The sequence below is a fragment of the Dendropsophus ebraccatus genome, chromosome 2 (assembly GCF_027789765.1).
Source record: "Dendropsophus ebraccatus isolate aDenEbr1 chromosome 2, aDenEbr1.pat, whole genome shotgun sequence".
Classification (NCBI taxonomy): domain Eukaryota; kingdom Metazoa; phylum Chordata; class Amphibia; order Anura; family Hylidae; genus Dendropsophus; species Dendropsophus ebraccatus.
The window spans coordinates 105,655,504-105,679,668 of NC_091455.1; the positions used below are offsets into that span (position 1 = coordinate 105,655,504).

At 42.2% G+C, this 24,165-nt stretch overlaps 1 protein-coding gene across 3 annotated transcripts in view; it reads right to left on the minus strand.

The window, feature by feature from the left end:
• Positions 1 to 413: 413 nt before the first annotated feature.
• The window catches only part of LOC138784614 (glutamate decarboxylase 1-like), a 47,967-nt gene continuing 24,215 nt past the window's right edge, over positions 414 to 24,165 (minus strand). For 2 of the 3 annotated variants that reach the window (XM_069960238.1, XM_069960237.1), the window contains exons 8-15: positions 22,879 to 22,933; positions 17,354 to 17,470; positions 17,185 to 17,249; positions 8,721 to 8,799; positions 8,163 to 8,312; positions 5,381 to 5,488; positions 4,054 to 4,143; positions 414 to 1,220 (exon numbers count right to left, since the gene is read on the minus strand). In XM_069960238.1, the coding sequence (XP_069816339.1) occupies positions 1,041 to 1,220; positions 4,054 to 4,143; positions 5,381 to 5,488; positions 8,163 to 8,312; positions 8,721 to 8,799; positions 17,185 to 17,249; positions 17,354 to 17,470; positions 22,879 to 22,933 (844 nt within the window). In that variant the 3' untranslated portion in view covers positions 414 to 1,040. Of the gene's footprint in view, positions 1,221 to 4,053; positions 4,144 to 4,334; positions 4,432 to 5,380; positions 5,489 to 8,162; positions 8,313 to 8,720; positions 8,800 to 17,184; positions 17,250 to 17,353; positions 17,471 to 22,878; positions 22,934 to 24,165 lie in introns of those variants that run through there. The other variant, XR_011361887.1, reaches the window with a different exon arrangement.

Consider the following 24,165-nt stretch of genomic DNA (forward strand, 5'->3'; position numbering starts at 1 on the left):
GGTGGCACAATCCACCAACGATAAAAAGCATTTTTCCCTGGACCAAGAACCTAGAAATCTATTATAAAGTAAAGTATGAAAACTGAAGAATTTAGGCAGGAAAACTTGTGGCACTGATTGGCAAAGGAAGGGGCTACCTCTTTCAGTCCAGCATTTGCCATTAATAGCATCTAAGAGGTCACTTGAGGTCAATATGGTTGTCCTCCAATCACAATCCCAAATCAGTGCCCTGATCCAACAGACTTTGCAAAATGAGGGCAATATCATGTGTATGTATCCTCTCCGAGAAAGGGTGTAAACAATTTAATATCTGTAAATATACTGTAGCTACTTATCTATACTTGAGGCACATTTTTAGTATAACCCACTAAAGTCAGTAGCTATCATTTTGCAAAAACATCTGAGTAAAAAAGTAAAAAGATAATATTTTATTTAAACGGGGTACATTGAACTACAATAAAATATAATACAGTTATAACAAAGGTCCTACATGACATACAAGAGTGGTTTTACACAGCATTTTTTAGAAATATACCACTACAGTTTGATACAGTGTGTTTGAGCCAAAGCTGAAAGAAGAAGAAAATTGTAAGTTTTTCCTTCTTATTCATTTTGTATCCACTTTGGCTTTGGATTGAAATGCTGGGCCACCATTTTTGGTAATACTCTAACGGTTTATGATCCAGAGCATTTCCAGAAACAGCAGCCCAGATGTATCAATGTCTGAGACTGTAAAACCACCATAACACACTTCACATAAACAGGTTAAAATGCATATGATAGATAAATAGATAACACACAAATACTATCAGGCTCTGTATACACACACCATAAAATATAAAATGTCTGTTTCATATCTAATGTCAATGGAAAATGGCCGTCTGTGCACACATTCTTACTGTCTGAATACAGCCTGGCAAAAAAAAGTTATATCCATAAATAAAGTGCAAACTCACTAGAATTGTGCTAGTCTAAGACAACTAGAATGCAATTTGCCTACTTTGAAGCACATTCAGACCAAAAAAAAAAAATGGATTACATTATATTATTCGGTCACTTCCCAGCCGTACAATTTCATCAAGAAGAAAATCTATATCACATTTTCTAGAAGCAGGATTAGAAAACACCATACGGAAGAAATTCGGCTTTTCTTTCAGTGGCTGGTAACTGACCATTACTGTTCCTTCCTCCATCATCCTAGCTTTAATCTTTGGAGCAACCTAAAACAAAAGTTAAAAGGGCTCAGTTGGTGGTATCCTTTACTACATGTACAATTGACACACACAGCTCAGAAACATTCCTGATTGTGGAGGTTTTGATCTGTGCTGGACCACTGCAGTGTGAACGGCCCCGCACATATCACTGTCCCCGGAGATTTTTAAAAGTATTTTAATAACCCCTTATAACCCCCCACACACACACAAAAAAAAAGTTAAAATATACTACTTTCCCACTACAAAAATGCAAAATATATTTTAATTAATTGGACAATTCAGCACGCTACTATAAATAACATTGTTCCCATATGGTGACCAGCATAAACGGAAAAAACAAAAACACTGTAGGTTGAGGGGGGGGAAGCACTATGGCTCTTAGAAGGCTAGAAGGAAGATTGCATTAATTTGACCTGAACATCTGTGCATCAATGACCGCAGTCATGAAGAGGTTAAAGCTTAACATGACTTTGAAATAGTGCTGCTGCAGGGCATGTAGTATGATAAATAGGTGTCTAGGGCCAAGTGCATGTCAGTTGTCCTTCTGCTCTGCACAGACCAATGAACATTCTTGGTTGTGCACTGCTGCAAGTGAGTAAACCAACTGATCTAAGATTATACACACACACACACAGTATTTTCCGGCGTATAAGATGACCCCTGACTTTAGAAGATTGTCACCATTGTACCATTCCTGGCATTGTACCATTCCTGGCGCAGGCAGTGTGACGTACACTACCTGCGCCGGAGACAGATCGCTGAACCTCTCCCAGGCAGCCGAGCGTCTCATCGGTAGAGATGAGCGAACCTGCTGAGGTTTGGGTTCGTATAAACCTGAACTCTCTGTGTCTGATTCCCGCTGTTTGCACGCTCCGTGGAGAGGGTGGATACAGCCTGAGGACCGCCTGGAAAACTGTGATATAGCCTATGGCAGGCAGTGTACATCACACTACCTCCACGGAACAGTACAGGAGGCGAGCAGAGGCCGGGAACGGGCCCTAAGCGAGTTAAATGTTTGTTTGTTTGTTTTTTATAGTGGTGGGTGGGGATGGGGCCATTTTTAAGTCCCCCCCACCATATGGGGCGACCATATCTGGTGTATAAGACGACCCCTGACTTCTAAGAAGATTTTTCGAGGTTAAAAAGTCTTATACGCCGGAATATATATAATATTATATTATAGAAAAACCCGTCCATAGAGTGAAATGCAGAAGCATGAGCAGCACAATAGGGCACTAAACAGGCTGCTGGAGTGATATTAAAACATAATTGCACAGCTTACTTAAGGCAAGCATTAACTATACATTTGCAGGGTTTCTCCCCCCACCCCATTTCTTATGTCATGACAAATACTCTAAGATCTTTACAAGGGGTGATCAGCGGACAGGGACTGCCAATAAAACATATGTAAAAATGGCAGCAGTCAAGCTAAATGTTTTTAATTCGACAGTCAGTTGGTCACTCATCTTCCTGTGTAACCAGTAATCTAATGCTGCGTTTACACGAAACGATAATTGGCCCGATCGTACGATAAACGATGTCGGAGTAACAATTTTTTTTCACAACGGTCAGTGTTTAGACGGTACGATATATCGTACGGAAATTCGCTCTGCGATCGTTTAAGCCTATCTCACACATTGGTTAAATAGGTGAACGACTGTTTACACGGAACAATCTGCGAAATTTTTGCGGACGATTTTGGAACATGTTGTAAGATCAAAATGAACGATTTCTCGTTCGTCGTTTGATTGTTCGCATCGTTTACACGTACGATTATCGTTCGAATTTGATAAAGTTATCGTGCAAATTCGCACGATAATCGTTTCGTGTAAACGCGGCATAAGGAACAATAACAATAATACACAATGGTCATCTGTGGCCAGCTGCATGATTTTTTTGAGTCTTTTGGAGGCTCTGCAAACAAATGCAGATTAGTTCTTGTTTACAGCGATACTTAGGGTGTGTTTGCACAGAGATTTATCTAATGGATGTTTGAAGCTAAAGCCAGGAACAGAGCATAAGCCGAGGACAGGTCATAAGGACTGAGATTTCTCCTCTTTTCAAATCCATTCCTGGCTTTGGCTTCAAAAATCTGTCAGATAAATCCCTGTGTAAACACACTTTAAGGGTCCTATTTAAGGCAGCAAATACAGCTAGGGTCCTTATTGCAGAAAATACAGGTTGAACCATTATGATGCCTGTAGAAAGGAACTGTAAAGGTAAAACCTTCTGCTATAAAAAAAAGTCATACACACACGCCTTGCAGCATGCATTCTCTCTAGTGCTGCTGCCCAGGTCATGCTAGGCAGAGCAGCTGGGGGAAGATACACAAGGTCTTGCTGCTCAGCATTCTCCTCTTCACTGCAGTCATAGGCCACACCCCTCAAATATGCAATTTTAGTTATAAATCTGATGGGAAGGGTTGTGTTTAAAAATAAATAATATATCAGACAGTGTTACCCCAGGCACTGGACACCAGTGCCTAGGGAAAAACCATGGCCCTTTCCATGCATGTAATCTTATTTACTTAATTTCTCTAGTAGTCTGTAAACAAAACTGTAAAAAAAATTATAAAATACATGATTTATCAGTGATTTTGGTGTAAAATTGTTGTCAGTTGTACACATGTCACATTTTCAAATTGCTGAGAGTCCTGATATCTGTTAGATCAAGGAGACACACAGTATCTACCATATGGCAGCATATAAGGAGGTAGCAATTTTGCCAAATTTAACTTGATAAGTCGTACAAGTTTACTTTAGTTCTGATAGGAGTACCCCTTTATGTACATTAATATTGTGTGGTATTTGCTATAACTATCGCAAATAAAACATTCTACCTTATGTAGTTTAGTATTCCATTCTTTGTCCCTTGGCTTGCCTCTCAGACAGGGCGGTAAATACCAAAAACAAACGTTAGTATGCTCTGGCTGCAACAAAGAACAGATTAAGTAATGCTAATGACACATTTCTCTGTGGAACAGACATTTTCTGTGCTATTCAGCAGTAAGGAGTGTTAGTCAACTCCAGCCCAACTCCAGTACAAACAACATGTCATGTTCTAAAGCTTTCCTTAGTATTTCTCAGGTAACATAATTATAGTCAGGGCAATAGGTATTACCAAAAGTCTTCTCTATATGGGATATCCTTGAAAATCATGACCTGCAGGGGGTACTTGAGGACTGGAGTTTAGAACCACTGCTCTAAAGAATGCTTTTCTATACACCAAATAAAAAAAATAAAAAAAATAAAATTAGTCAGTTTGCCTGTTTAAAACAGTCAGTCACAATGTCTAATCTTACAATTATAATAAAGAGTAAATTATACACCATCAATCAGGACCAGCCTTTGGTTGGACAATGCCCTGTTTAAGATGACACTGGTGTGGCGGCAAGCCTAGAATGTCTGTTCTCCAAACGTACAGAAGTAGGGGGGGGAGAAATTTTATCAATGATGTACAAAACATTACAGCATGGAAAGTGTCTGTTGATCAGCTAAAAATAATTTGTATTGTCTCCTGGCTGCTGTTTAGCCACAATATGCGCAAAACCGTGGTGTTTTTACCACAATCTCGCTCAAAATCAGAGCCAAATAGCAGCCAGGAGACAATACAGTAAAGTTACTGTAGATGTTGAAGGACCACACATGTGACTGTCACCACAGGTCCTGCACACTTTGCACTACGGAGCAAGAAAACACAAGATACAGGTGTGTGAAAAGGGGACATGGAGGACAATCAGGGAAGACCAGTCTGGGGAGGGGGGGGGGGGGGGGGTACAGGGTCCAGGGTCTGTATTTGGGGGTCTGGTTGTACATTATTCTATACTTAAGCCCCTAACTTGCAGTCTCCAAGTAGATGAACCTCCTGCTGAACCTCCTGGCCTATCCACATGTGCATGCGTGTCTCTATTCTAATGAGGATTGGTGTGTATTTTGTTCCAATATCTTGTGGCCGATTCATTAAAATGTGGCACTGCTATAGTGAATGTATCAAAGCAACAAGTTGCAAAGTTGCAAAAATTGTGCAAGCATATTCACCTGGTACTGACCAGACGTAGGCCTGCACCTTTTTGTGTGACGCATCTAAAAAAAATAAATACTCACCCGTCGAATAGAACTTAGACCAAAAATGTGTGAAAAATCCAATATGAAAGAATAATGACTTACTTCATCAGCAAAGACAAGTTGAAAGTCATCTCTAGAATTCAGCTTCTTGTACAGATAGTCTGCATTTTCTAGACATCTGTTAATCTGTAGTTCAAAGCCATGGGTACCCTAAAACAATATAAAATAAATATTATAAACAATATTAAAACATAGATTTTATATCCAGCTTTAAGAAACATAAAATATAAAAATGTATGCCCATTTTAAAATAGGGCATACATTTGGTTGGAATCCAGTGTTTCTATTAGTACCATAATATCAGAAGTATGGCGATACAGGTTTAACGCTTTAAAGTTAGGTGGAATCTTTGGGGGAGATTTATCAAAGGATGTAAAATTTACACTGGTGCAAACTACCTACAGCAACCAACCACAGCTCAGCTTTAGGCAGTGCTTAAGGAAAGAGGAGCTTTGATTGGTTGCTGTGGGTAGTTTGCACCAGTCTAAATTTTACACCCTTTGATAAATCTCCCCCTTTATGTCCAATATGGACAATAAAATGCTCAACATCCCTTTAAAAGAGACATTAACCCCTTCAAGACAGCCCTTTGATGCACGGATGTCAGGGTCAAATTAAAGGAGTACTCCAGCAAAAATGTGTCTTTCAAATCAACTGGTGTCAGAAAGTTATATAGACTTGAGATTTTTTTTAACATAGTAGCTAATAAGTATGGGAAGACTTGTAATTAACTTCTATGTCATGCAGGAACTGTTTAGAGCAGGAGAGGTATTCTATGGGGATTCATAGAAAACTAAGACAGTTTCTGTCTCTGCCAAAGATGTCAGCAGAGAACACTGTCAGAATGAAAATAAAACTTCCTGCATGATATTTGGTGGCTAATACATATGGGAAGACTTGAGATTTTTTTTTATAGAAGTAAATAAATCTTTATAAAACTTTCTGATATCAGTTGATTTTAAAGAAAGATTTTTCTCTGGACAAACACTTTAATGCAATATTTCTTCTCGCCTTCTAAGAGCCAAAGCACTTTTTCCTACCTACAGGGCTGTTCGGGTGTCTTTTTGTACCATGATCTCTAGTTTTTATTATCATATTAGTGTAACAGAAAAATTGATCGCTTTATTATTTTTTTTCTGATAACTTATTAAAATCAGCAATCCTGGTGTTGTATTTGAATAGATCGGACAAGTCCGCATGCTACGATAATAAAATATTATATATATACACACACACACACACACACACACACACGTGATCAGGACCCCATCACTTAGTGTCAGAAGCTTGTTCTGTTACCAAGTACCTTAAACACCACGATCGCAGCGTTTAAGGAGTAATGAGAAGCAGCTGCCTCTCATAACCTTCGGCCCCGGACACACTGATGTGACCGGGATCGCTCTCACTGCAGCGGTCCTGCAGACATCAGTAAGCCCCTCAGTCAAGAACGTATCTGTACATTCCTACTGCACGGGGTATGTGCAGTAGGAACGTATATGCATATGCGTATATGCGTATATTACTGACGGGAAGGGGTTAAAATGGGTTGCTCAGTGTACACTTAGATTTGTCTAACCTGCTTATGGTAAAAAAAAAAAAACGCTAAATGTGTCCTTTTTGTGCACAGACCGCTGAGGATGAATGTAAGTCTCAGTAAAACCAATAGGAGCACTGCCCCACCCCCATAGCGATGATCCGGCCCACTCCTTTAATCAGAAGGGGCAGGCCGGTGGCAGATCAGCACCATGGGTGCAGGGCAGTGCTTTCAATGATGCCCCGGTGCTCCAAAATGATCTTACTGGACCATGGAGTAAACTAAGTGTATGGGAATGGCACAGAGGATGAAGGCAAGAAAACTTAAAGGGGTAGTGCAGCGCTAAGAAATTATTCACAGAATAATACACATTACAAAGTTATACAACTTTGTAATGTATGTTATGTCTGTGAATCGCCCCCTTCCCGTGTCCCCCCCACTCCCGCACGTGTACAGGGAAGTGTGGTGCATTATACATACCTGTCATGTGCCGACTCCTGTCTCCGATCTTCTGTCAATGACGTCATCTTCGCCCGGCCGAACAGCTCCGACTGTCCCTAGTGCCGGCCGCCCTCTGCAGCGTCATCAGCTGCTCAGCCTCGATTGACTGAGCGTAACTGTGCTCAGCCAATTGCGGCTGAGCATCTGGTGACGCTGCAGAGGTTGAGTGGCACTAGGGACAGGCGGAGCTGGCACAAGACGGATCAGGTATGTATAATGCACCACACTTCCATGTACACGTGCGGGGGTGGGGGACACGGGAAGTGGGCGATTCACAGACATAACATACATTACAAAGTTGTATAACTTTGTAATGTGTGTTATTCTGTGAATAATTGTTTACCACCCCACTACCAGTTTAATCCCTGGTGTCCATCAGCAGGTTATATTAATCTAACCTGTTGATAGGATCCTTTTAAGTGTGCAATATGCCCATAACCAATCTTAGCTCAGCTTTCAGTTTTGGTAAATTCAAGTTGTAATTGGTTGCTATGGACAGTTTTCACCAGTTCCTACTTTACACAGTTTGTAATCGAATCAGGGCATGTTTACCAGTTAACAAAATGTCCCAGATTGATCATACAGCTGATGTAGGAAGGTAGGACAATGTTCTCAGCTGTCAATCCCAACACACAGCTCTCACATTGTGCAATGTAGGGTATTCTAATCATACAAAGAGACTTTCATAATCTGTTTCTGTGCAGCAGAGATGTGTCGAGCATTAAAACTATTCCAATACAAGAATTCCTATAGGCAGATGAGAATAGATAAAATAAAAAGGCAACTTACTTTCGCTTTCCACATGAGCCAAAGCTTAAACACATCAACATGCCTGCCACACTGGATGGTCTTGTCCCCAGTATCATAGCTTACATCATATTGCTTGTCTGGTTGAAAGAGATAATTGGCACACAATTCATTGCAAGCTTGCAAGAGACCCTGAAAAAGACAGACCACATTTTCAAGCTTTCTGCCTTCTAAAATTTAGACGCTCAACCACACCATCCTCACAATGCTTTCTGACTGCCTGTAAAAATATATGTAGGAGCTTAAAAAGATCCTATACAGTACCCATGAAGTACCAGAAAACATAACCTCATTTACAGGGGATGGGAGGGGGGGGGGGGTATTTAAGACCAGCATATGTCAGTATTGATAAATCTCCTTTTTTTAGCATGGTGTGTCTTGTAAGGTCTTAAGTTACAATGGACTTTCCTGGACCATATGTGTTAGAGATATTCTAACCTGATCAATTGTATGTCATGGGATAGAACGCTGTAATACATTATCAAAGCTTGCTCTTAGAGAATTTTTTAACAAAAAAGGTGTCAGAAGATGTATAATTACCTTCTCCCTAAAGAGAATAGCAGAACACTGAAGAGGAACACCCATCATTTTGTGTGGATTCCAGGTCACCGAATTAGCTCTATTGAGGACAAATTAAATTGCTGTAAAGCTACACAAATAAATCTTAACATCTAGAAAAGTTATGGGTTAGGAGAATTTTTTTTTTTTTTAAAAGTTTATCACTTTCATGCTGCTTCAATCACAAGTAGTGATGGTTCCGAACCGAGTTCGGTTCGGGTTCGTACGAACCCGAACTCTCGGTAATGATTCCCGCTGTCTGCCCACTCCGTTCAGCGGGCGGACTGCCTGGAAAACTGGGATACACCCATAGCCATAGGCCGTATCCCAGTTTTTCAGGCGGTCCTCCCGCCGTATCCACCCGCTCCACGGAGCGGGCAGACAGCGGGAATCTGATGCAGAGCATTCGGGTTCATACGAACCCGAACCTCGGAGGGTTCGGACCATCCATAATCACAAGTTTTAACAGGGTAATCCCTGGACTGCCCTGCCAGCATTCTTTGCTAGACCTCTACCAATAATCAAACAGACAAAGCAATCTATTAAAAAGGGGAATTCTGGGCAGAGTATTTTTCGCTACCACCACACACCACCATGCACTTATGCAGTGTCCAAGAGATGGTGTCCTCCACTGCTTTTATGCAGCATATGTAGTTCGGTACTTTCATATGCTCTGGTGTTAAATGATGTAGTTGGCACTCCATCCACCAGCTATGTATTTTGTTTTGTCCAGCACAGCTGAAGGAGAAGTAAAAGGGTTAACTGTAAAACTGTATTCTTCCTAAAAGTATGCCATTGTCTGATGTCGTATTGTGCGCAAATCCTTGGGCTGGGTACTCTACTCTGTAAAAGCCTACAGGAACATTGTGGATTTTTGCTTTTCTACCCAATGAGGTCACCACATGGAGATAAATATACTGAGGTAATTAGTTTGGGGCAGTGGGAGAGACTACACCAGTATAGAGCCTACTGAGGAGCTTTTTCCAGGGCCCGGCCTGGCAGCCAGGACCCATTTGTGGGTTCCTACACTGAATCAGTGTGCATGCAGCTCTTATTTCTTTCAGCACACCTGGTCTCTTTTCACATCTGGCTAGTGCACCTTGTGGTTAAGCGGCAGTAAAGAAACAAAGGACAACCCTATTCACTCTGGGCAGTGGGCGCAGATAGCCAAAAACTCCGCTGCAAGTGCTAGCTTTCCTTAGGGGTCTCCTCAATAGCTAGCTCTACCCACAAGGTGGGGCCTATGGTCCTGATCTAGAGTCACTACAGACCCACAAGTGTTAGGTGAATAGTCATATCCATGGGCATAGGCACTCTATTCTAAATCCCTGACAGCCGAGTACCCAAGGGTCTGGAAAGGCTCCCACTAACACCTCACTAGCAGTCCACTGTCACCACCACAGAGTAACAGTTTCTCAAATAAAATCAGTCTATTTAAAGTGTAACTTTTTTTTTTTACTAGTACAAGTGATTTTAACCCCTTCGTGCTGCAGCTAGTTTGGGCCTTAATGACCAGGCTAATTTTTCAAAATCTGACCTGTCTCACTTTATTCTCTTATAGCTCAGTGATGCTTTAATGTATGCTAGCGATTCTGAGATTGTTTTTTCGTCACATATGGCACTTTATGTTAGTGGCAAAATTTGGTCACTACTTTGTGTGTTTGTGAAAAACATCAAAATATCATGAAATGAAAAAAAAATAGCATTTTATGAACTTTGAAATTCTCTGCTTCTAAAAAAAGAAAAGTCGTAGCACATAAATACATTACCAATATGTCTTCTTTATTCTGGCATAGTTTGGTAAACATATTTTACTTTTTTAGGGTGTTATGGGGCTTAGAAATTCATCAGCAAATTATCACATTTTTGTGAAAGTTTCCAAAACTGATTTTTTTAGGGACCGGTTCTTTTTTTAAATGGATTTAAAAGTCTGGTATCCTGAAACCCCCCATAAGTGACCCCATTTTGGAAACTACACACCTTAAAGAATTAATCTAGGGGTTTAATGAGCATTTAACCCTACAGGGGCTGGAGAAAGTATTCACAATTAGGCAGTAAAAAAAATGGAAAATTAAAATTTTCCAATAATATATAGGTTTAGATTAAAGTTTCTCATTTTCAAAAGGTAAATGAGAAAAAAAAAAAAAGCACCCCAAAATTTGTAACGCAGGTTCTCTTGAGTACAATGGTACCCCATATGTGGGCGTAAACCACTGTATGGGCACACAGCAGGGCTCAGAAGAAAGGGAGCGCCAATTAGTTTTTCCAATGGAGATTTTGCTGAAGAAGTTTCTGAGCGCCAGGTGCGTTTGCAGTGCCCCTGTAGTGTCAGCAGAGAGAAAAAACCCCATAAGTCACCCCATTTTGGAAAGTGCACCCCCTCAAAGAATTCATCTTGGTGTGAGGTGAGCATTTTGACCCCACAGGTATTTCACAGGAAAGTATTCAAAAGAAGACAGTAAAAATGAAAAACTCAGAATTCTTCCAATATGTTTGTTTAGTTTGAAATTTCTCAATTTCACAAGGAACAAGAGAAAAAAAAAAAAAAAAGTACCCCAAAATTTGTAATGCAGGTTCTCCTGAGTACACTGGTACCCCATATGTGGGCGTAAACTACTGTATGGGCACACAGGAGGGCTCAAAAGGGAAGGAGCGCCAATTAGCTTTTTCAATGCAGATTTTGCTGCAGAAGTTTCCAAGCACCAGGTGCGTTTGCAGTGCCCCTGTAGTGCCAGCGGAGTAAAATCTCGCCATAAGTCACCCCATTTTGGAAAGTGCACCCCTCAAAGAATTCATTTTGGGGTGTGGTAAGCATTTTGACCCCATAGGTATTAGAGGAAAGTATTTAAAGTTAGACAGTAAAAATGAAAAACTCAATTTTTTCCAATATTATGTTCTTTAGTTTGAAATTTCTCAATTTTATGAGGAACAAGAGAAAAAAAGTACCCCAAAATTTGTAACTCAGGTTCTCCTGAGTGAAAAGGTACCTCATATGTGGGCATAAACCACTACATGGGCACACAGGAGGGCTCAGAAGGAAAGGAGCGCCAATTAGCTTTTTCAATGCAGATTTTGCTGAAGTTTCTGAGTGCCAGGTCCGTTTGCAGCGCCAGCAGAGTAAAATCTCCCAATAAGTCACTCCATTTTGGAAAGTACACCCCTCAGAGAATTCATTTTGGGGTGTGGTGACCATTTTTACCCCACAGGTATTAGAGGAAAGTATTCAAAATTGGCCAGTAAAAATGAAAAACTCGGAATTTTTCCAATAATATGTTGGTTTAGTTTGAAATTTCTCAATTTGACGAGGAACAGGAGAGAAAAAGTACCCCAAAATCTGTAACGAAGGTTCTCCTGAGTAAAACGGTACCCCATATGTGGGCATAAACCACTGTATGGGCACACAGCAGGGCTCAGAAGGGAAGGAGTGCCAATTTACTGGAGCAAAACCGCAGCTAGTAATGGTTATTAGAATAGCGCAGTTACTAAAATAAAAAAATGAGATTACAGGTAATGTGGGGTGGTTACGGACAGCCTGGGGTGGTTATGGGCAACCTGAGGTAGTTACAGGTAATCTGGGGTGGTTACGGACAACATGGGGTGGTCACGGGCAACCTGCTGTGGTTACGGCAACCTGCAGTGCTTACAGACAATCTGGGGTGGTTACGGATAAACTGAAGTGCTTATAGGTAATCTCGGGTGGGTACCTGTAATCGGCATGGTTACCGCAATCTGGAGGGGGTCATTGGCAATTTGGGGTGGTCAGAGGCGACGTGAGGTGGTCAGAGGCGACGTGAGGTGGTCAGAGGCGACGTGAGGTGGTCAGAGGCGACCTGCTGTGCTTACAATCTGGGGTGGTTACAGGCAACGTGGGGTGGTTACGGGCAACCTGCAGTGTTTACAGACAATCGGGGTGGATACGGGCAACGTGGGGTGGTTACGGATAAACTGAAGTTCTTATAGGCAATCTGGCATGGGCACCGCAATCTGGAGGGGGTCATTGGCAATTTGGGGTGGTCAGAGGCAACGTGGCGTGGCCAGAGGCAACGTGCGGTGGTCAGAGGCAACATGCGGTGGTCACGCGCAATCTGGGGGGTTACATGTAATCTGGCGTGATTACGGGAAACCTGGGGGGGGTTATGTGCAACCTGGAAGGGTTACAGACAATCTGGGATTGTTACTGCTAAACTGAAGTGCCTATAGGTAATCTGGGGTTGGTAAATGTAATTTGGGGTAGTTACGGGCAATCTGGAGGGGGTCACTGGCAATTTGGGGTGGTTACAGGCAACATGCGGTGGTTACGGGCAATTTGGGAGTAAACTGCAATTATTACTATAATAAAAAGTGTGTGTTTTATTTTTTTTGTATGTTTGTTACTTTTTGTACTTTATACATTCTTTTTCACTGTATTACTATTACTGTGATATTTTCTCTCAGTAATCATAGTTCAGTCTCTGTCTCTGTCACTTTAAATTTTCCAGAGTTGGCTGGTTGTGAAGCGCATGCGCACTTCATAACCAGCCAGGATGCAGAGGAGGACGGAGCTCCAGGATCAGGTGAGTATATGGGGAAGGGGGGGGGGGGTGACTGGGGGACGGGGACATCACTTTTTATCCCCTGTCACCAATCATTTATGGTGACAGGGGATTAAAAAGTGCCAGTGGCACATGGTACAAGCGATCAGCGGTATATAGTATATACCGCTGATCGTTTGTACCGGGACCCCACAGGGGGGTCCCCGATGACTGCCCCATGCTCTCCGCTACCTCCGGTGGCGGAGAGCATGGGGCTTTCATTTAAACTTTTCCATCCCTGCGAACAAACATCGTTTGTTCGCAGGGATGGCGGCGGCCATCTTGGAAATTATGGCCGCTGGGGGAGGGGGTTAGTGATTCCCTACTAGGGGGGGCTGATCTGGGGTCTGAGGGGACACTTTTCATCTCCCCCCGCCATGGATTCATGGTGGGGGGAGATGAAAAGCAGCGGCGGCACCGGTAATCTCCTTTACCGACGGCCGCCGCTATAACGTTAATAGCGGCGATCGTCGGTAAGGGGGGGGGGGGGCGGGACGGACCCCACACACTGCCCCAACCCCTCAGCTACCTCCGGTAGCTGGGGGCAGTCCCGGCCCCGCAGCCTTATTCTCTGCCATCGCCGTAAAAAGCTGATTGCAGCAGAATAAGGACACTTAGTGACCGCCGTAAAAAGCCGTATCGGCGGTCACTAAGGGGTTAAGAAAGCTTTTTTTTGTACAAAAACAGCTTCTCAGCCTCCCCCTCAATTCTTATCTGTTCATTATCAGTCTTCATTACAGAGAAGCAAATGAAGACAGGTTCTGCTGTGTCCAATATATCCCTATGGAGGAGGGAGTGGCTGAGGGAGATGAGTAAGCAGGAAGAGGAGACAAACTGGTTAGCAGTTTGGATACTGTCTGGGCATATAAAACGCTGGATTCAGAGCAGTGCCGTAGCTACCAAAGAGGCAGTTGCTATGGGGCCTGTGCAGGAGGGGGGCCCAGGGGAGAAGGTAAGAGCTTGTGTCCTTCTGCTTAACCCCTTATGTACTGTAGTGTGTAAGTGACCCGGTGTTTACTTAGATGCTGCAACACAAAAATTAGGGTTAAGCTGAAGACAAAAAGATAACCTCTGGTCTCCAACTGCCATCAAGTAGGAAAATGTGCAGAGCTCCCTGCAGAGGTCAGAGGTTATCAGTGCACCAGCAGTAAAGCAAATTTATCTCCTTGTCTCTAAACACTGGGTCACTTACACACTGCAGTACATAAGGGGTTAAGCAGAAGGTAGTCTGCTCATGCACCTATGTATTTAACCATAAGGGATCCTAATGGGCCCTTATAGGTAAGAACAGTGGACTGAGAGCAAAAAGCCATGGGTTCTCTGCTCTGCCAGTCACTCTTGTAGCTACAGCCAAGGTTCTGCCTCTAGCCACATCACAGAGCATATACTATAATATGGGGTAGGAAAACAGATTTGAGTACAGAAGAAAACTTTTGCCAAATAAAACCTTTTACAGAGTTTATTAAAATCACTTGTACTGTTCATGTTTGTTTTCTGAAAAATTACAGTTCTGATTTAAGTATTCCGAGACATTTACCAAGGGTTTTGCACCCATTTTTAGGTGAATTGGATTTTTCACCCATTTTTGGTTGGAGTTCTATATATGGACCGGTATTCCGGTATTCCACAGGCGGATATTTTTTAATCTGCCTCTTGAGTATTTAACAAACACAGCAATCGCTGAGCTCAGGGAGACCAAGAACAAAAAAAAAAAAATATATATATAAGAGTACTCGCTAAAGAGTCTCCACTCTTTACCCAAAAATCTGCACAATCCTAGATTTACACCCAATGCCTCCTTTGCGACTTTTTAAAATGTGCAAAAACTGGTGCAGGCTTAAGTCTGGTCAGTACCAGGTGATATTGTTTCATTTACTATGACAATGCGACTTTTCCATAATATAGTGGAACAGATTGAACTCCAACCCACAATAGAATTAGTAAAATGTGCCCCTTCATCTATTCTATATCCCACAAGCGAGAGGCTGTGATATTGTATGGTTTTAGTCTACCAGCGATAAGCTGTGAAGTCTATACAATAGGGAGTTTCATTTTGTAAGGTTAAAAAAAAAAAAAAAAAACCACACACCACACACAGAAATGTTACATTTTTTTACAGACCTTGCTTACGCCCCAAGTCTCAGTGATGTGAAAGATCTATATGCCAAGTCTCAAGATGATTGAATAATATTTAGAACACACACACACTTTGTCAGCCTCATGTTCGCTTGGGCTCTGAAGAATGATTTGGATATGCTACAGCTTCTGAGCACTTAGCACTTTTTTGATGTCTGCATCAGGGTAACAGTTGCTAAGGTATCTTGGTATCTGTCAGAAATATAGGATTGGCAAAAGTTTGTGATTTCTAGTTTTCCCAAATAAAAATTAACATTGGGGAAAAAAAAAAAAAAAAAAAAAAAAAAAAAAAATATTATATATATATATATATATATATATATATATATATATATATATATATATATAATATTTTTTTTTTTTTTTTTTTTCCCCTTATAAAACTGATCAAAGGGTGCAACCTCTAAATATTATGCTGTCTACTCGAAATTTGGCATACATATTTTGTAAAATGAAACACCCTAATATACAAGTATATTCAAGTCCAAAGTCTATCTCAAGTTATCCAGTTCAATTAATCACTGCAGTATGTTTGTGCATTTGAACTTTATTAAAATACTGTTACTGTGTACTGTCACTTTGAGAGATTCAAGTAAAAGTTTCCTGGCTAGGTTAAACTGCTGGACTTTGTTTTCCTCACCCTGCACCTGTTCTAAACCAAAGTATAAAGTGTACCGGTACATCCAGGGATGGGCACATATTACTCGTGGCCACTGTGACAAGAGGCTTAGTTGTACCATCTTGCACAGATAACCACCACCTGGCTCCCCTGGGTTACGCTCACTTACTTCCCCGGCTCCAGTGCTGGTGGCCACATACCACCACTCCGGTCCCCGGTCCCCTGCCATTTCTTGGTTTCGGAGAGGAGCTGTGAGGTGATGTTCCAGGCCCGCTTAGCCAGTAAGCGGCTGTAGCAGGGTCCCACCAACTTCACATCCCAGGTCCCCTCTCAAACCACAAGGCAACCCGGCACCAGAGTAGCAGTATGTGGCCACCAGCACCAGGGAAGTGCATGCTTAGTTTGTTTTTTTCATCCTCCCTAGCACTCCCCCCCCCTTCAACAAGTAACAAGTGATGAGGGGTCCAGAAAAACAAAAAAGCACACACACGTTGTGTGAACATAGCCTAAATGTGGCCTCTAAATTAAGATCTCTTTATCATACCTGAAGTTCTATACAAAAGAGAACCACCACAATAGGTGGTTTCAGGTGACAAAACCACAGCAGCATTACATCTTAGAGAAACTGTACTAGCAGTAAATTTAGGCTTTAAGGCCCTATTCCACGGAACGATTATCGTCCGTATTCGGCCGCTATGGACGATAATCGTCCCGTGGAATAGAGTGCAATGATCAGCAGACATTGTTCATGTAGGCTGATCGTTGCAGTCGCTTGTTTTTCAACATGTTGAAAAACAAGCAACTGATACAGTAACGATCTGCTGCCAGCACTCCGTTGAATAGGAGCATCGGCAGCAGACGCTGCTGTATCCTATGGGCTGCCCGGACGATCAGCGATCACCCGGGCAGCCCCCCACACTCACCCGCTCGCTGCAGCCGCGTGGAATAGCGGCAGCGGCGAGCGGGGAATGAGGAGCAAACGAGCGCTGAGAGCGCTCATTTGCTCCTCTAAAACGACCCGTGAAATAGGGGCTTTAGATACACAACATGTCTTGGCATAAGGAGAGGTTGTATTACTTTATTAGTAAAAACGTTCAGGAAATATTCAAGAGAACAGTACCTTTCAATGCCACAGAGTTTTATCCTGTGTTTTTTTGACAGTAGCAATCCTCCACCCCATGCTGCCTAAATAGTACAAAACATGTTCATTAGACAAAACACAAAAACACAAGAATACACGCACCCCACCCCTCCAGTACATTTACTGCTGCATTTTAAATTAACCTTACGTCAACATGCATCCAGAGCCCATGTTTCTCACATATGTCAGCTATCTGGACGAAGGGATCAAATGCTCCATACACCGTAGTCCCAGCAGTGGCACTGACATAGAATGGCACATGTCCCTGCAAACAATAGTAGTTATTCAGATAGCTTCAGATTAGATTTTACTTGGGGGTGGGACGGACGTACAAACAGCCTACTTTATACCTTTAAATTAAGAAGTGTGTCACGTTTTTAATAGGTTTACACAGTAACATTAAAGCTAAATAGGACCACAATTTTGAGTGAAAGTTTAATGTTTGAACAGAAAAAAAAAAAAGAATCCATATTGTGGTAAATGCTTGTGATCAAAGTATTTTACAAGTGATACCTTTATTGGCCAACAAAACATTAGAATTGTGAGCTTTTGGGATTCAAAAGATCCCCTTGTCAGACAAGTTCACAAACGAATGACTTACAGAAACAGCACAACATTTTAGGGATGTTACAAGCAAAAAAAAGAGACATCTGTGAATAAGGGGTGGGGGGTGAGGGGATATATACACATCACATAGATAAGAACTTAAAGATATCACCATTAAACCGGTGGATGAAGGAGGAGCCGTAGGAATTATGAACTCAGATTATATCAAAGGAAGCAAAGAGACAACTCCAGGACAGGAGATAGTACAAGCCATTGCAGGCCATTGCAGGAGGACCCCACCAAACTTTATACTAAGAACGTCATAAGGAGCTTTTACTCTACATTTAACAATCTACTAAATCTTCTACCTGACACAGCCAAAATGGAGACTTTCTACATCCTACCAAAAATACATAAAGAAAGTAATCCAGGGAGACCAATCATCTCTGGAATATGGATACTAAAATATTTTCAACCCAGACAGAAATGACTTTTTAAAGCCCTTGGTGAGGCAAACACCTAGTTATGTCCAGGACACCACCGACATTCTCTCCAAATAGTCAGCCCTGTGCCCATTACCACAGGATACAATATTGGCCACCATGGATGTAGAATCTCTGTACTTAAAAACAACCCCCAACAAAGCCATGGAACTAATACAACTCATCAGGTTTGTGCTTAACCATAACTTTTTGTTTTGGGGGAAGACATATCTGCAATGTATGGGAAATGCTATGGGAAGCAAAAGGTCTCCCCAATATGACAATTTCTTCATGGCCAAATTGGAGGAGGAGTTCCTAATGACTTGTATGACCAAACCTCTACCATAAATTCCAGCCCACCATCAAACTCACACTCTGCTACTCAAAATCCAAAATCCATTTCCTGGACACAACTATATCTATAGAGAACACCACCATACAAACTTCGATCTACAAGAAACCTACAGGCCACCCAGCATACCTAAAATAGAAAAGCTTTCATCCAAACCACACAAAGAAGTCCATCGTCTATAGCCAAGCCCTCAAGATACATCAGGATTTGTTCTGATAATAAAAGATAGAGAACACCACCTATAATCTTTGAGAGACATTATTAAAACAAGGCTACCATCCATTAACTACAGAGGAACAGATCCGCAAAGCCAAGAGAATTTCAAGACAAAGAGGAAGATTTTTCATTTAACATGGTGTAAAGTGAAACTGGCTCAGTTGCCCCTAGCAACCAATCAGATTCCTCTTTTCATTCCTCACAGACTCTTTGGAAAATGAAAGGTGGAATCTGATTTTACACCATGCTTGATAAATCTTCCCCTTCAGCCTCCTGGAATATAAGCAAAAGGAGGAAGAATATTCTTCTTTCATTCAAAATAGCCCCCAAATTTAAAATAAACACAACCTTCCCCTGTAACAACAGAAGATGCAGCACCTCTCCCCACATACTACAATCCACATCCCCAATACACAGCAGGACTATACAATCACCAATGCTTTTTAATGTACATCTTCCAGTGTGGTCTATATGATAACATGTACACGATGCCCCACAGGGATTTACATTGGGGAAACAAAAATTACAGATTAGAATGAGTTTACATTGACATACAATAAAAAGAAGCCTCAACAACCCTGTATGCCAACATTTTTCAGGACTAGACCATAGAACAGAGTCAGAGGTTATGGTACTCAAAAGGTCACTTCCAGAGTGACAGAAGTGTGGGAATTCAAATTGATAAAAACATTCCAGCCATTAACACATGGACTAAACCTGGCACCTGGATAAATGACCCACTCACTACATGGACACACTCCACAGATAAGACTGAACTGGCCAAGAATCTTGGACTTCTAAATAAGCTTTAATTTACAACAAGTCCTTTTTTTTGGCCTGGCTTATCTATGTGATGTATATACCCCCTTACCCCTTATTCACAGAGGTCTTTCTTTTCTTGCCCTAAAATGTTGTGCTGTTTCTGCAAGTCATTTCTCACAATTCTAACAATTTTTTGTTGGTATCACTCGTAAAATACTTTGATCACAAGTATTTACCACGATATGGATTTTTCTGGCTAACACGGTACTATACAATATATGTAATAAATAGATGGCTGTATTTAGTAATAGCAGGTTGTAAATAAGAGGAATATGTAGAATTTTTCAAAATCAGTTTCAGCTGTTCTTCTATTGTATATGGTATGTGCACTGGTTACTACGGAACTTACGTAGTGTAAATATAGCCTTAGGGATTCAAAGCTGATCACTGGGAAGGGAGACAACAACAAGAATGCTCAATGCATTCTATTTTCTATAGAGAAACTGATCACTACCCAGTGTGGTGTCCCACCACTGGTGTTTTTGTCGCTCCTGTGCACCTGTCAAAGCCTTTTTATCTAAGGTTAAAGTGGTGATGTATTATAAAATACAGACACAGTGGTGGAACTTTAGATTTAAATATAATTATATATATATATATATATATATATATATATATATATATATATATATATATATATATACACACATACACACATACATACATACACACACACACACATACACGGCTGAAGGAAGTATTGGTTTTATGTTTCAGGTATACCATGTGTTTATTGCTGACCTATAGGAGGTGCTCTCCTCTGCTAGCCTGTTTTTCTCCTGTACACACCTATCCCCACCACTCACACTACAAGCCCCTGTAGGAGGAGTTTACACTGGTGGCATAAGTGCAGAGTAGTTTTAGTCTTATCCAGATTATCACAGAGGTAGGACACAAAAACACACACACACACACACACCTCTGTTCTTGCTGTAGTTAAGCCAGGGTCTGGCTGATGTCAGGACCCCTGTCAGGGACAGTCATTCAAGTTGAGTCAAGTCTAGTCACCTAATAGAACAGATGCAGCAAGAGACAACCAGTTCTTTTATCACTACTACTATACCTATTATGCAGTGCTAAGCACACTAAAGGGAGATGTACCCAAGAAACACCCTGAGCCACGTTAGGAACACGTTTACAATGAGCAGAGCAGTTTCCTGATAATAGAAGAACTAGCCTCGATAGGATACGTGGGCCTTCTGTAATGGCTGCTTTGTCCTATCGTGCAGTGCAGGTAACGGACACCTAGCTACACCCAGACACCTACAGTTGGGGTTTGTACTGGGATGGGTTCAATGAAACCAGTGGGCAGAAGGTTGTCAGACCAAAGTCTATACACAAGTACAAGTAACACTTCACTATTGAAGATATCTCCAGGTTCCGGCAGAGTATATTGCTACACTGGGTTGAGGCTCTTCTGATGAACTCCTCTATTAGCACCGCTACAACTACCTCTCTTGCTACTCCCAAGCATCTCCTCCAGCTCAAAAGTCAAGCACTCCAGTGCGTAAAGATTTATCTTCTTGTAAAAAGTGTACTGTAATATTGCAAAGAATGACAGTAAAACTGTTATATTTTTATACTACCGGGACTCTAATCCTCTATCTGCAACGGCACCTATACACACACACACGCATACCTTGGGTTATTTTTCCCCCCTTTTTGTGGGTGTCAGTACCGACAGTCCGGGTGGGTCACTTGTCACTAGGGACTGCAGTGACAAGAGCACAAGGGACCCGCAACAACAAGGAAGGTTACCAGCCACACAAACAAGCAGGTATCAACATGACACCTGTGTGCTTGACAAGCACTGGTGTCACGACTATAACATCACTAGCTGAGCAGACAGAAATACCATCAGTGCATCATAGATTTAGAGAGATTCATGTTGCCCTACCACACCAGCACTGAACCATGTGGTGTGTAGTGTCCCAGCACAGGTGTTCAACTAACTTCTATACACCTGGGTAAAGTAACTCACTGTATGTACAGTATATACTGCACTATGCACAGTTGAAGGTCTTATGGGTTAACTACTTTTTGACACATTAGGTTTCTTCCTGTCACAGCTGCAGGCCTGTTCCACTCACTTTTCCTCCTATCCTGCCTCTTTCTTCAATACACACAGTCCAACCAATCACACAGTAGCTAAAGTAACAGAAAAAAAAGCTAGTTCCTGCAGGTAGGGTCTTCTAGTCAAGTCACTGGAGTGAGACCGATACATAGCACAGTTTCTGCTACTTACTACTATTAGCATGCAGTGCTAGAAACCTTAGGAGGGAGCGATTTCCTCTGAGGAAAACCTTGTCAATGCCAGGGATACCTTCTGCAACACACAGGGTAGTCACCTGGTGTTAGGTACTGGACTCAATAGGACAAAGAACATGTATGCCAACATATCCTACTGCAACACACGGCTGTTTTAAGTAGTCTTGGAAAGTCTGCTCAACCCAGTGCAGGGACCTCATACTACCCTAGTAGGACGGGTAACCCGACACTATAGAGCAAAATGCGGTCAGATTAGTTAAAGGGGTGCTCCAGCGTGGGGGCACTTTTGGGGGTACCGGGGAGGAGGTGGCTGAAATAAAAGACGTCCACTCACCTCCACGGTTCCAGCGGCGGGTCACTCATCGCGGCGCTCCGGTCCCCGGACGCTTTCGGGTGTCTGACGCTGCCCGAGACGCTACGTCTCAGGGCCGCTCAGCCACTCAGTGAAGGAGGCGAGATCCAAGCAGATTTCACACGGATCCCGTCTCCTTCACTGAGTGGCTGAGCAGCCCTGAGACGTAACGTCTTGGGCGGCGACAGACACCCAGAAGCGGCCGGGAACCAGAGCACCGCAATGAGTGACCCGCCACTGGAACCGGGGAGGTGAGTGGACGTCTTATTTCAGCCACCTCCTCCCCGGTCCCCCCAAAAAAGTGCCCCCCCCCCCGCTGGAGCACCCCTTTAATCTAAATGCGAGTAAGAGTACCTTCTTCTGTTACTTCTATTCTCTAATACACAGAGTACATTTCTACATTGGACATGGCCCTCAGAATGCTCCTTCTCTTCTACCATGCAGTAGCGCAGCCCAGCATACGGCAGCCACAAAAGTGTGGGATGCGCTACAATTGCGGGGACAATTGCATCCCTGTTCTCAGGATTGGCGAATGTCCCGGCAATCTGATCCCCAGGGATCAGCTTGTTGTTCCCTATGAATAGCAACACTAATAAAAGTTGTCTTAATAATGATTTCTAAATTGTAGGACTCACTTTTTCCTTCTCAACCATTATCTTTTCTTCCAAATCAGACGGGATCATCTTGCCCCTGACAAGATACCAGAGTTAGGAACATACATTACATACTTTTTTCCTACACCATGGGGGAGATTTATCAAACATGGTGTAAAGTGAAACTGGCTCAGTTGCCCCTAGCAACCAATCAGATTCCACCTTTCATTTTCCAAAGAGTGTGAGGAATGAAAGGTGAAATCTGATTGGTTGCTAGGGGCGACTGAGCCAGTTTCACTTTACACCATGTTTGATAAATCTCCATGTGTTTTAGAACATTGATATACTTAAATTTTTCTGCTATACCAATTTACTGCTCACCTTCTAACCACAGAGTTAATTCTCTCTCTTCTCCTCCCCTCCTCCCCCCCCACCCCCATTTTAGGACAGGTTATACCTAAAATATCAGTGAAAAAGAGCAATATAGCAGCTAGGCACTGCCTCTCTGCGTATATTGTGTGTCAGTTACTGGTGCGGCACATGGGCAATACTGAGGATATGCCGTAGATAGCACCACCGGGAGTGTGACTCAGCCTGGCAGAAGATTCATAAATGTAGAATATAGAAGAGGTGGCAACTCACCATTCAAGTGCTGTGTTTATTCGGGTAACACCAACGTAGGTTCACAGGCAGACATGCAGGGTGTGTCCTATTGGGGCTACGGTCATTCATATTTACACGCTTCCACTGGCCTCGTAGTATCACAAGGCCAGTGGAAGCATGTAAACGGGAAGCGGCCCCATCCCCAACGGGACACACCCTGCATGTCTGTCTGTGAACCTATGTTGGTGTAACCTGAATAAACACAGCACTTGATGGTGAGTGGCCACCTCTTCAGTATTCTTTGCTACATTTATGACACCTAAAAAGTAATTATTAAAAATAAAAAATATAAATATCTTATATATAATATATACACACACACACACACGTCAAAGAGACATGTCAAAAGTTTTGATCAGTCTGGGTCTGACTGATCATGAGCTGCCAGCTCTGTTTAAATGAAAAGAGTGGGTCTCCAGACTAAGACTGCGTTCACACTACGCATATTTCAGTCAGTATATATTTCAGTCAGTATATGTATATTTCAGTCAGTATTGCAACCAAAGCCAGGAGTGGATTAAAAACACAGAAAGGATCTGTTCACACAATGTTGAAATTGAGTGGATGGCCGCCATTTAATGGCAAATAATTGCTGTTATTTTAGAACAACGGCTGTTATATTGAAATAATGGCAGTTATTTACTGTTATATGGCAGCCATCCACTC